The 12,925-nt window shown below is 36.7% G+C and overlaps 1 protein-coding gene across 1 annotated transcript in view; it reads right to left on the bottom strand.

The window, feature by feature from the left end:
- LOC145282051 (uncharacterized) overlaps window positions 1-3,642 on the bottom strand; it is a 3,648-nt gene extending 6 nt beyond the window's left edge. The window contains exon 1 of the mRNA XM_080132233.1: window positions 1-3,642. This exon is cut by the window's left edge and continues 6 nt beyond it. Within this exon, the coding sequence (XP_079988359.1) occupies window positions 1-3,642 (3,642 nt within the window).
- Window positions 3,643-12,925: the final 9,283 nt, after the last annotated feature.

Raw genomic sequence — 12,925 nt, 5'->3', positions numbered from 1 at the left:
AACCTCTTTGTAAACAACATTTTTAGCAAGTGTTTTAGGAGAAAACACAAAGAGTTTGGATTGTGAGCCCACACGTGAGGCAGCTACATAGAGCTGACCGTGAGAAAAACATTGCTCCTGTAAATGAATGCCTGCAACGTCAAAGGTTTGGCCCTGGGATTTGTTGATGGACATCGCGAAGCACAGTTTCACAGGGAACTGTGATCGCTTGAAGTAAATGCCCAGGTCTGGATTTGATGGATATAGGGGTATCCTCGAAATTAGCACTGTCTCTCCTTTTCCACAGCCAGTCAATATTTTGGCCTCGATAATATTAGGTGACAGGGATGTTACCACGAGGCGGGTTCCATTACATTGCTTTGGTGGTATGAGGTTACGAATGAGCATTATAGGAGCTCCAACCTTAAGTCGGAGTATGTGGGGTGGCAGGCCAGGTGGTTCTAGGGAGTTTAGCAACTCCACCGTGTAATCAGCCAGATCAGCAGTATCAGGTGTGCGGTCAATGGATTTATAGACACGTTCCTCTCCCGGGATGAGTTCCAAAAGTCTGTAGTTAATCGCATTGACAGAGGCGTTTTTTGGAGCCAGAATCGCTCTCGTGGCGAGCCAATCAAAGTCCCTGTAGTTTTTCTGAATGTTCTCGAAAACTGCCTGGTATAGGTGGGTTGGCGTTTCAACGATGGTTGATATGTGTTCAACATTTGTGTAATCTTCAGTGTCTGTGGGAGTACGTCCTTCACCAAGTTCCAGAAGTGCATTAGAGAAATTAGCAGCATCTGGGTTGCGGCTAAGGTGGACACGCATATTTGTTGTGAGTTTTAAATGGTGAACTTGATCCCACAGTATCGACGATTTCAGGCATGCTTGAACAGCATCAGCGCGTGTCCCTTTTGGGACAACAGGAAGTGTTTGTCGGAAATCTCCACACAGCAGAACTGTTAATCCACCCATGATGTTGTCACAGTTGCGTAAATCTTGAAGGGTCCTGTTCAATGCTTCCAACGCAACTTTGTGCGCCATCGTGCATTCATCCCATACGATGAGTTTGCATCTGCGTAACAAAACAGCTTTATCCGAATTCTTTTCGATGTTGCATGTTGGGAATTCAGTTTGTGTGTAGTTGATGGGCAATTTTAAAGCTGAATGTGCCGTTCTGCCATCAGGGAGTAAAGTTGCAGCAATTCCAGAGGTTGCAACAGCTATAGCGACAGCTCCACTCCGTCGCACATGGGCAAGTATTAATTTGGTGACAAAGGTTTTTCCTGTGCCACCAGGTGCGTCCAAGAAAAATATTCCTCCACGGTTCTGTTGAACATTTTCATTGATCATATGGTAGACGTTCAGTTGTTCAGGCAACAGTTTAGGCTCATTCTCAGCAATGTACGCATTAAGTTCTGTAGGTGAGTAGCATATTTCACGCAGTAAATTTAGGCTCAAACTATTCCCTTCATGGCAGATGGGGGCAGGTAGGCCATATGATGGTAAAGTGGAACCACCAATTTCCAAAAGGAGGTTTTCGAGGCAAATTAGCCCTTCATTGTAAATCACTTGGGAGTAGTCTTGCTCCACCGATGTATTCTCAAGTTGGGCTCTTCTGGAAATGTCTTCGGTCATGAAGTTACGAAATTTCATCCATAGATGTTTTGGATCGCTCAAGTCACACCATACTATCATAATTGCAAAGAGCGACCGTAGAGCATGGGGAGATTTGAATAGACTTCCTTCTGTCATGGCGGCATCCCACTGAGAATCGTTTTCAAGTAGTCCCAACTGGGAGCATGCATCACGGAAGGTTTCACACAGGACGCCATCGACAGTTTTTATGTCATCAAAACTTATAGGGCCACGGACTTCGTGAAGGAGAAGACGAAGATGGAAGCACTCATGTTGACGTGGTGGCACTGTGTAAACTCGCCCGAGACAGGAATCATATTTAACCCCTGGGAAGCCATCGACAGGGTCTCCACACTTCCTGCGAGTCCACTGTTTGTTATTCCAAGTGTAGTAGGAAGGGATCTGTGGATACAAAAGCGTCTTTGCAAACTCATCATGGCCGCATAGTTTGAAGAAGGCAGTAAGCGTAGTTTCTGGTGGATGCTCCACCACCTGATTAGCAGTGCCGGCAGAAAAGTAAACTCTTTGCCCATTTTCAAGGTGAACAGCGAGTTGTATAACTGCAGGATATCTTTGGTGCAAGGGAAATGAGTAAAAATGCCATACACCTTCACCGCAACACAGGAAACGTCCAATGACATGAGCAGATGGCTCGTCTCGAGAACCGTCGCGCTGAACAGCAAACGCTGCAGCATCGCTTCCCTTGTTGATGTATTTGCAGATATATTTAATGGATTTCACTGAGTGACAGAACTCCACATTGATGTGCGATTGGAAAATTTTCGTCAGCAAGGGACAGTACGGTACTATCCATCGGTTATCAACAGTGCTCCGACCGACTATCATCGTATGGCCGCCATCACCTGGACTCCGTCGCCTGTAAAGTGGGTAACCATCACCTCCTGTTTGTGTAGCATTGACAAATCTCCGTGGGTAGCCGCAAGCGCACACCGATTTCTTTTTACAGCATGATTGAGCTTTCTGGCCAGGACCACAGGGTCCATGAACCATCGTTGCTTTGACAATTTCGTAAAGCTGTGGGTCTAATCCAGGATCGGGAATCTCGGCTGAGATAATTTTGTCAATATCAGTGGATTGAATCCGTTCACACAGCCAGATTAAGATATGGGCATGCGGAAGGCCTCTTTTTTGCCACTCTACAGTGAATATGTGGCACCTTACTCGGCCGTAGACTTCACCCTTGACTATAAGATCCATGAGTTTGCACAATTTAAGCCGGAAAACACGGGCAATGAGATCAGGTCGGTCGTAGTGTTCTTGACCCAGAAACAGTTCATCTCGTATTTCTTCCCATGATGGATTGCAGGTGAAGGTAATAAACAAATCCGGTCGGCCATAATAGCGGACGTACGTCATTGCGTCTTGTGTGCGGGCATGCATATAACGCGGGCCACCGATGTATGTGGACGGAAGAATTGTCAGTTTTCCAACAGTGTTAGGGTCAGTTTCATTTCTCATGCCATCGTGCAGATGTATGTATGAAGACGACCGAAGCTGTTTTTGGTGAACCCGAATATATAGGAGCCTTTCAGATTCCATTTTTGCTGCCATGTCGACTATGTATTGTTGCAGAAGAGGTCCACTCCGAAGGAGAGTGTTGAAATCGTCGCCGCGAACCATCAGTCTGTATGCGTAATATGCTCTGCATGTAATAGTTTTGGGATTGATGGTCGTTTGTCCCAAGTTTTGTTGACATGGTATGTGAAAATGGTATCCATCGTCACCGTAAGGAAATAGTAGGGGATATTGTAGTGCGTCGTATGATCGATGCATTTCATGTATTCGCTGTAGACGTCCACCCCTAGTATGAATAACTATGTCGCGTTTGTTGTTGTGCTCACCCTGGATGACTGCAGAAACCTCGTTGCAAGTGGGAGCATTGAAGCGACGCTCATGTTCTCCTGTAGGACGTTTGTCTGCGTTAATAACGATGGAAAAATTAGGCAGAGGAACATTCTGTAGTGCATACTTGAAACTTTGAATATATGGGTTCGTTTGGTGGAGCATGTCTTGAAGCTGCAAAACAATACTGAGTTGTCGTCGATCCGAACTGTCGTTTGTCTCGGCTGTAATAGCTAGTCGGTTTTCAGCTTGTTGGACGTAGTCACTTACGAAGTAGAGTTGTAAAAATGATGGTTGTACGGTCTCATCAGGTAAAAGGGACCCTATTAGATGGTAGACTTGGCCTTGCACCTTAAATGCGGGATTCCAGCCGCTTTCACGGACAATGTATATATATATATATATAGTAAGTTATAAAATATATATGGCGATTAAACTACACTGAATATTCCGCGTTACACCCATGCTAGGATTCTTCAGGCTTATCTAAAGAATCCTAGAGTGGATGAAACGCGGGATAATCAGTGTAGCTTAATCGCCATATATATTTTATAACTTACTAACTAGCTCTACCTACGTATTGAGCACTGTTGAAGTAAATTTTTAAAGTTTACGCATAAATTTATACTTTCGTATATTAATTTATGTGAGTAAATGAAGTAGTTATATATATATATATATATATATATATATATATATATATATATATATATGACTACTTCATTTAATCATATAAATTAATATACGAAAGCATAATTTTATGCGTAAACTTTAAGTAGTTACTTCAACAGTGCTCAATACATAGGTAGAGCTAGGTAGTAAGTTATAAAAATATATATGGCAATTAAGCTACATAGAATATTCCGCGTTTATGCATAAGACTGACGAATTCTAACGTGAACGAGACGCGGAATATTCTGCGTAGTTTAATTGCCATATATATTTTTATAACTTCATTCACGTTAGAAGCTTAATTGTAATATATATTTTTATAACTCCATTCACGTTAGAATTCGTCAGGCTTTTGCATAAGTCTGACGAATTCTAACATGAATGAAATGCGGAATATTCTGTGTAGCTTAATAGCCATATATATATATATATATATATATATATATATATATATATATATATACACACACACATATATATATATATATATAAGAATAATCAAGGCAATGGGAATGAAATGTTTACCCGATACAAGCAAGTATAAACTTCAATTTAATATAAATATTAATATTTATATATTAATATATTAATTCTAACCAAATAAAAAAGCTCAATACAAACACACTAGAGAGTAGAGTTTGTCATAAGGGAAAGAAAATAAATTTAAACTGTACATTAAAATTTACAAATAAATTAATTGTTCGACAGGCTACTTCAAAAACACTTTTCAAAAAGTCCTTATTCCGTGGAGTTTCAAAGAATGCTATTCTTCCCTTCAGAGAAAAGAAAGAAATTTGCAAATTATTATTATTATAGCCGAGCAAAAATTGGTTGGTCATGGCATTAAATGAAAGGGCATGTTATATATGGCTAGTCATCTATAAATATAAAAGCGAAAATGTATGTATGTATGTATGTGTGTTCGCTTTTTCTGTATGTCTACAAAAGGCTTCTTTCAGAGAAGCGGTCGGTCGGTTCACAACTTTTTAAAACTTTTTATATCACATATAAATCGTAATATCTCATAGTTAATAACGAAGCTCGCCTGTCTATTTAATTTGCTCGACTTCGGGAAGATAAATATTCAACATTTGTCGCTCGCCGCATGTGGGTTAGTCTTTTTCCTATAACATCTTGGGGGGGGGCGTTCAGCAGTAAATCCTATCCCGCAGTCAAACTTGACCTCATTAACTCATTAAAACGGGCACCTGCCAAATCCAAGTAATTAAATAAATTCAAACGTGTTTCCGTTAGCATCTCGCGGTGGGGCAATGGTTAACGTCGCACATTTTTTTTTTGTTTTTTTTTTTCATAATTTAATTTACAACTTTGCCTCAACGGTTCGAGTTCGATCCTCATACTTACTTTTCTTTTACCCCCCCCCACACACACACCTCCAAACACCCGGGCAACGCCGGGTACTCCTCGCTAGTAAATTATAAAATAAAAATGTCTTCGTGTCAGTTTCCATTTTTCCTTGCCACAGAGATTGCTAAACTGAACGTAAATTAGTCAATAATTAGAAGCTATTTTTCTCCTCTTCAGCCTATGTTTTTCTTTTGCACTTGTATTATTTAGCATTTTACATGAGTACAAATGTACTTGAAACTGACAAAGTTTCTCGGGCGCGTGAAAATTTTCTTTTTTTGTGTGTCATGCGAATCGAGGTTACGTCTGTCCTCTCACAACTGGGTTTCATGGATACGCATATGAAAGACACCGGCGGTATGTTAGATGGAATGTTTTCTGTTCAGACCCTATTTCATAGCTTTTCATGTGAAGAAAATCAAGTCCCCTAAAACAGTGACCTCTGGATTGGGGAAAATTAAAAATTGCCTCCAATTGTGGTTCACTACTTTTTTTTTTTTTTTTTAATCTTGTTTTATTATGTATTGGAATGATACCCTCTACATTCAAAAATATCTCACGCAAAATATTCATTCATACTAACAATAACTAATGATAACATTATCTATCTCTCTCTTTCTCTTTCTCTCTCTCTTTCTCTCTCTCTCTCTCTATATATATATATACATATAGATATAGATATATATATATATATAAAAGTGAAAGTGTCTGTATGTCTGTCTGTGTTTACATTTCCCTATTTCCCTACGCAATAACTCTGTCAATTTTTAGTCTACAGACTCGAAATTTGATATACAGGGTACTGAGATTTGGGAAAATCGATGTGATTGGTTTTCGGCTAGAAATTTGGCGATTAACGGGTCAAAGTTCAACGATTTGACCTTTGAGAATTTTACCAAACTCCTCCGACAATTGTGGGTCTACACCATTGCAATTTTAGATATAGGTTCCTTGGACATGGATCTAACTTAATAACTTGATTAGAGCTCAAAACAATAAATTTTAAGGGGTCATAATAGGGGTCAAAGATAAAAAAATTGACCGCTTTTTTTTTCTTTTTTTTTTTTGCTCAACATATACCAGGGCAACGCTGGACTGAAATGCTAGTATATATATATATATATATATCAAGCCTACTAGACTAAAATCTCAAAGCCTTGTGAAATTCCAACACTCTCCAATATGACAACAAGATCCTCTGCCATTCCAGGGAAGACATCAACTTCACGGCAGCCTACCACCGCTTCGGACTCTCTTTTAATATTGTAAGACAAAAGTATTAGTACAACCAGTGCCAACACCATCTTATAGGACATAAGTATTCACATAAATGACATTCCTCTTGAGCAAGTAGATCACTTTCCATGTCTCGGTAGCATAATATCGAAAAAGTGCTCAATTAGCAATGTAATAGAAAGTCAAATTGGCCTTGCCTATGGAGCTTTCCGTAAACTGACGAAGCGCATCTTCGATAATAAACATCTTTCAATAAAAACTAAACTCATGGTATACCACGCGATTGTTATACCTACGCTTTTGTATGGGTGTGAGACATGTACCAAAGTGATCTCATTAAACTCGAAAATTTCACCAACAAAAACTTCAAGCTATACTGAACATCAAATGGTATGACTATGTAACCAACACAAGCGTTCTGGAGAGATCAAACAGCTGCAATATTGAGGCCATCACCATGAGGCACAGACTCCGTTGGTTGGGGGACATCCTCAGAATGGATGAAAACAGGCTCCCTCGACAAACCCTGTACTCGGAGCTAGCCACAGGAAAAAGACCTATAGGCTGCCCTCTACTGCGATACAAGGACCAACTCAATTCCACACTAAAAAAAACAAAAAAAAACACCGGATTTGATCTGAAAAACAAGAGCTCAGGATCGATGCCTGTGACGCCAATCCATCATACACGCTACCAAAGGATACGAAGCAGAAAGAAGAAAACAGGTGGAAATCAAGAGGCAGGCAAGGAAAAATCGTGCTGAACAACGCCGCCCCCTGAAAAGCATTGCTTTATTTCTCTGCCCACGCAAATCCCATGATCAGATTGGTCTGAGAAGCCATCTGCAATCCAAACACTGAGGGAAGAGGAAACTGAAATTCTCGGATACGAGTAATTAATCGGCCGACGACGCTATATATATATATATATATATATATATATATATATTGAGTATAAAAATTTCGTGTTTATTATTATAGAGCCAATCTTCCATTGATTATTATATTTTGTTGAATATATATTAGTATCACCTGTGTGGACCTGTCGTAAAATACGCTTAAATATGATATTTTAATGCATTCCGATTTCTTTCTTTGTTCCAACTCGTTTGACGTGTTGGCTTAGTATTCTCTATCCATTCGCTGTTTCAATATTGTATTATTGTAATACAGCTACCTATTTTAGTAGTTTATTTCCAAGGGCCGCAAGATATGGAACTCTCTTGTAGCTCACTGTTTTCGTTCCACCCACAGCCTTAGTCTTTTCAATAGGCATCTCCTATCTTTGCAATAATCAACTTGTCTCGAGCGATTTTCATAAAATAACTTCTACGCATACGCAAGCCTTATATGTTAAAGTCACATAATTTTAACGTTTTCTTATCCATTTATCGATGGCTCAAACGGTAATGGTTAAGGTTGGGTCGCTAAATGTTTAGGTTTCGATTCTAGCTGATGGCACCTAATCATTTTTTTTTAACTTTTAAAATCATTTCTATATATTGGGTGCTTTATAATAATTAATAGAATATTGGATCTAAAATAATTAATGTGAAATCTGCACCAATTAAAATATCATATTTAAACGTATTTTACGACATGGTCATGCAGAGGGTACTACTATATAATGAGTATAATATAATTATCAATACAGGATTGGCCCTATAATAATAAATACGAAATTTTTATCAATTAAAATATCACATTTAAACGTATTTTACGACATGGTCATGCAGAGGGTACTACTATATAATGAGTATAATATATTTATCAATGGAGGATTGGCCCTATAATAATAAATACGAAATTTTAATCAATTAAAATATTATATTTAAGCGTACGACCGAGCAACGCCGGGCGGCATGCTTATCTATCTATATATATAAAAGCGAAAATGTATGTATGTATGTATGTATGTATGTATGCATGTATGCATGTATGTGTGTTCGCTTTTTCTGTATATCAATAAAAGGCTTTTTCAGAGAAGCGGTCGGTCGGTTCACAACTTTTTAAAACTTTTTATATCACATAAAAATCGTAATATCTCATAGTTAACAACGAAGCTCGCCTGTCTATTTAATTTGCTCAATTTCGGGAAGATAAATATTCAACATTTGTCGCTCGCCGCATGTGGGTTAGTCTTTTTCCTATAACATCTTGGTGGGGGGGGAGCGTTCAGTAGTAAATGAATACTATCCAGCAGTCAAACTTGACCTCATTAACTCATCAAAACGGGCACCTGCCAAATCCAAGTAATTAAATAAATTCAAACGTGTTTCCGTTGGCATCTCGCGGTGGGGCAATGGTAAACGTCGCACGATTTTTTTTTCACTTTAATTTACAACTTTGCCTCAACGGTTCGGGTTCCATCCTCATACTTACTCCCCCCCCACACACCTCCAAACACCCGGGCAACGCCGGGTACCCCTCGCTAGTATAATTATAAAACTGAAATGATCTTGTAACGATGTATGTAACCCACTTTCCGGGTTACGACATCCGGTTGCGCATACGCGCATGACCTGCGCACTGAAATATTAACGTTATTATTTCGAAATTATTTAACATGAGAAGAGTGGGGTTTAAAATAGCTTAAACATAATACAGCAATGAACGATGTAAAAAAAAAAAAAAGGCAGACAGTATTAACAATTTTTTATTTGGATAATTTACACGCGAAAAAACAAGCAAAAGAACAATTGGGACGCTGAAATATTAACGTTACTATTCTGAAATTATTATTTAACATGGGAAGAGTGGGGTTTAAAATAGCTTAAACGTAATACAGCAATGAACGATGTAAAAAAAAAAGCAGACAGTATTAACAATTTTTTATTTGGATAATTTACACGCGAAAAAACAAGCAAAAGAACAATTGGGACGCTGAAATATTAACGTTACTATTCTGAAATTATTATTTAACATGGGAAGAGTGGGGTTTAAAATAGCTTAAACGTAATACAGCAATGAACGATGTAAAAAAAAAAAAAGCAGACAGTATTAACAATTTTTTATTTGGATAATTTACACGCGAAAAAACAAGCAAAAGAACAATTGGGACGCTGAAATATTAACGTTACTATTCTGAAATTATTATTTAACATGGGAAGAGTGGGGTTTAAAATAGCTTAAACGTAATACAGCAATGAACGATGTAAAAAAAAAAAAAAGCAGACAGTATTAACAATTTTTTATTTGGATAATTTACACGCGAAAAAACAAGCAAAAGAACAATTGGGACGCTGAAATATTAACGTTACTATTCTGAAATTATTATTTAACATGGGAAGAGTGGGGTTTAAAATAGCTTAAACGTAATACAGCAATGAACGATGTAAAAAAAAAAAAAAGCAGACAGTATTAACAATTTTTTATTTGGATAATTTACACGCGAAAAAACAAGCAAAAGAACAATTGGGACGCTGAAATATTAACGTTACTATTCTGAAATTATTATTTAACATGGGAAGAGTGGGGTTTAAAATAGCTTAAACGTAATACAGCAATGAACGATGTAAAAAAAAAAAAACAGACAGTATTAACAATTTTTTATTTGGATAATTTACACGCGAAAAAACAAGCAAAAGAACAATTGGGACGCTGAAATATTAACGTTACTATTCTGAAATTATTATTTAACATGGGAAGAGTGGGGTTTAAAATAGCTTAAACGTAATACAGCAATGAACGATGTAAAAAAAAAAAAAGCAGACAGTATTAACAATTTTTTATTTGGATAATTTACACGCGAAAAAACAAGCAAAAGAACAATTGGGACGCTGAAATATTAACGTTACTATTCTGAAATTATTATTTAACATGGGAAGAGTGGGGTTTAAAATAGCTTAAACGTAATACAGCAATGAACGATGTAAAAAAAAAAAAGCAGACAGTATTAACAATTTTTTATTTGGATAATTTACACGCGAAAAAACAAGCAAAAGAACAATTGGGACGCTGAAATATTAACGTTACTATTCTGAAATTATTATTTAACATGGGAAGAGTGGGGTTTAAAATAGCTTAAACGTAATACAGCAATGAACGATGTAAAAAAAAAAAAAAGCAGACAGTATTAACAATTTTTTATTTGGATAATTTACACGCGAAAAAACAAGCAAAAGAACAATTGGGACGCTGAAATATTAACGTTACTATTCTGAAATTATTATTTAACATGGGAAGAGTGGGGTTTAAAATAGCTTAAACGTAATACAGCAATGAACGATGTAAAAAAAAAAAAGCAGACAGTATTAACAATTTTTTATTTGGATAATTTACACGCGAAAAAACAAGCAAAAGAACAATTGGGACGCTGAAATATTAACGTTACTATTCTGAAATTATTATTTAACATGGGAAGAGTGGGGTTTAAAATAGCTTAAACGTAATACAGCAATGAACGATGTAAAAAAAAAAAAGCAGACAGTATTAACAATTTTTTATTTGGATAATTTACACGCGAAAAAACAAGCAAAAGAACAATTGGGACGCTGAAATATTAACGTTACTATTCTGAAATTATTATTTAACATGGGAAGAGTGGGGTTTAAAATAGCTTAAACGTAATACAGCAATGAACGATGTAAAAAAAAAAAAGCAGACAGTATTAACAATTTTTTATTTGGATAATTTACACGCGAAAAAACAAGCAAAAGAACAATTGGGACGCTGAAATATTAACGTTACTATTCTGAAATTATTATTTAACATGGGAAGAGTGGGGTTTAAAATAGCTTAAACGTAATACAGCAATGAACGATGTAAAAAAAAAAAAAGCAGACAGTATTAACAATTTTTTATTTGGATAATTTACACGCGAAAAAACAAGCAAAAGAACAATTGGGACGCTGAAATATTAACGTTACTATTCTGAAATTATTATTTAACATGGGAAGAGTGGGGTTTAAAATAGCTTAAACGTAATACAGCAATGAACGATGTAAAAAAAAAAAAGCAGACAGTATTAACAATTTTTTATTTGGATAATTTACACGCGAAAAAACAAGCAAAAGAACAATTGGGACGCTGAAATATTAACGTTACTATTCTGAAATTATTATTTAACATGGGAAGAGTGGGGTTTAAAATAGCTTAAACGTAATACAGCAATGAACGATGTAAAAAAAAAAAAGCAGACAGTATTAACAATTTTTTATTTGGATAATTTACACGCGAAAAAACAAGCAAAAGAACAATTGGGACGCTGAAATATTAACGTTACTATTCTGAAATTATTATTTAACATGGGAAGAGTGGGGTTTAAAATAGCTTAAACGTAATACAGCAATGAACGATGTAAAAAAAAAAAAAAGCAGACAGTATTAACAATTTTTTATTTGGATAATTTACACGCGAAAAAACAAGCAAAAGAACAATTGGGACGCTGAAATATTAACGTTACTATTCTGAAATTATTATTTAACATGGGAAGAGTGGGGTTTAAAATAAACAAAAAAACAAAGAACACACACACACACATATATATATATATATATATATATATATATATATATATATATATATATATATATAGTAGCGTTCGTGTGTGTGTGTGTGTGTGTGTGTCTGTGTTTGTGTACAGTGTACAACTCTCCTACAGCCGAAACCACTAGACCGATTATGACCAAACATAGCATGATGGTCCCTCAGCTAGGGATGGTGCACGCCATTTTTCAAGGTTAAGGTCAAAGTCAAGGCCATAGCCTATATATATATATATATATATATATATATATATATATATATATATATATATATATATATATATATATACTCTCCTACAGCCCACACCACTCGATCGATCATAGCCAAGCCTGGCATGATGATGGTCGCCCGCATAGGTATGGTGCACACCATTTTTCAAGGCCAAGGTCAAATGTTTAGGTTGGAACTCTAGTAGCATATAATACAAATGCCAGCAGAGAGAAAATGCAACATCATTTTTCAGTAGAGATGGTCGATGCTTGTATATTTTCTGGTTCAGTTTGCCTCAATTCTCTCTCGCCCTGTGTTCCTGTGAGACGGAAAACAGGGAGAATGAATGAGAATTGCCTCGTCTTTTTTTATATCAACCGATTTCAACGTCACTTACACCGCGAAAAGGAGGGGGGGAGGTAATTCGGTCTGAAACGCCCTCTGGTGAATTTATATGAAAACGAGCGTAGAAGATG

Source organism: Euprymna scolopes, chromosome 1, assembly GCF_053919585.1.
Source record: "Euprymna scolopes isolate OS-2025 chromosome 1, ASM5391958v1, whole genome shotgun sequence".
Classification (NCBI taxonomy): Eukaryota; Metazoa; Mollusca; class Cephalopoda; order Sepiida; family Sepiolidae; genus Euprymna; species Euprymna scolopes.
The sequence above is the reverse complement of the archived record's forward strand: the minus strand, read 5'-3'. Positions and strand labels throughout refer to the sequence as shown.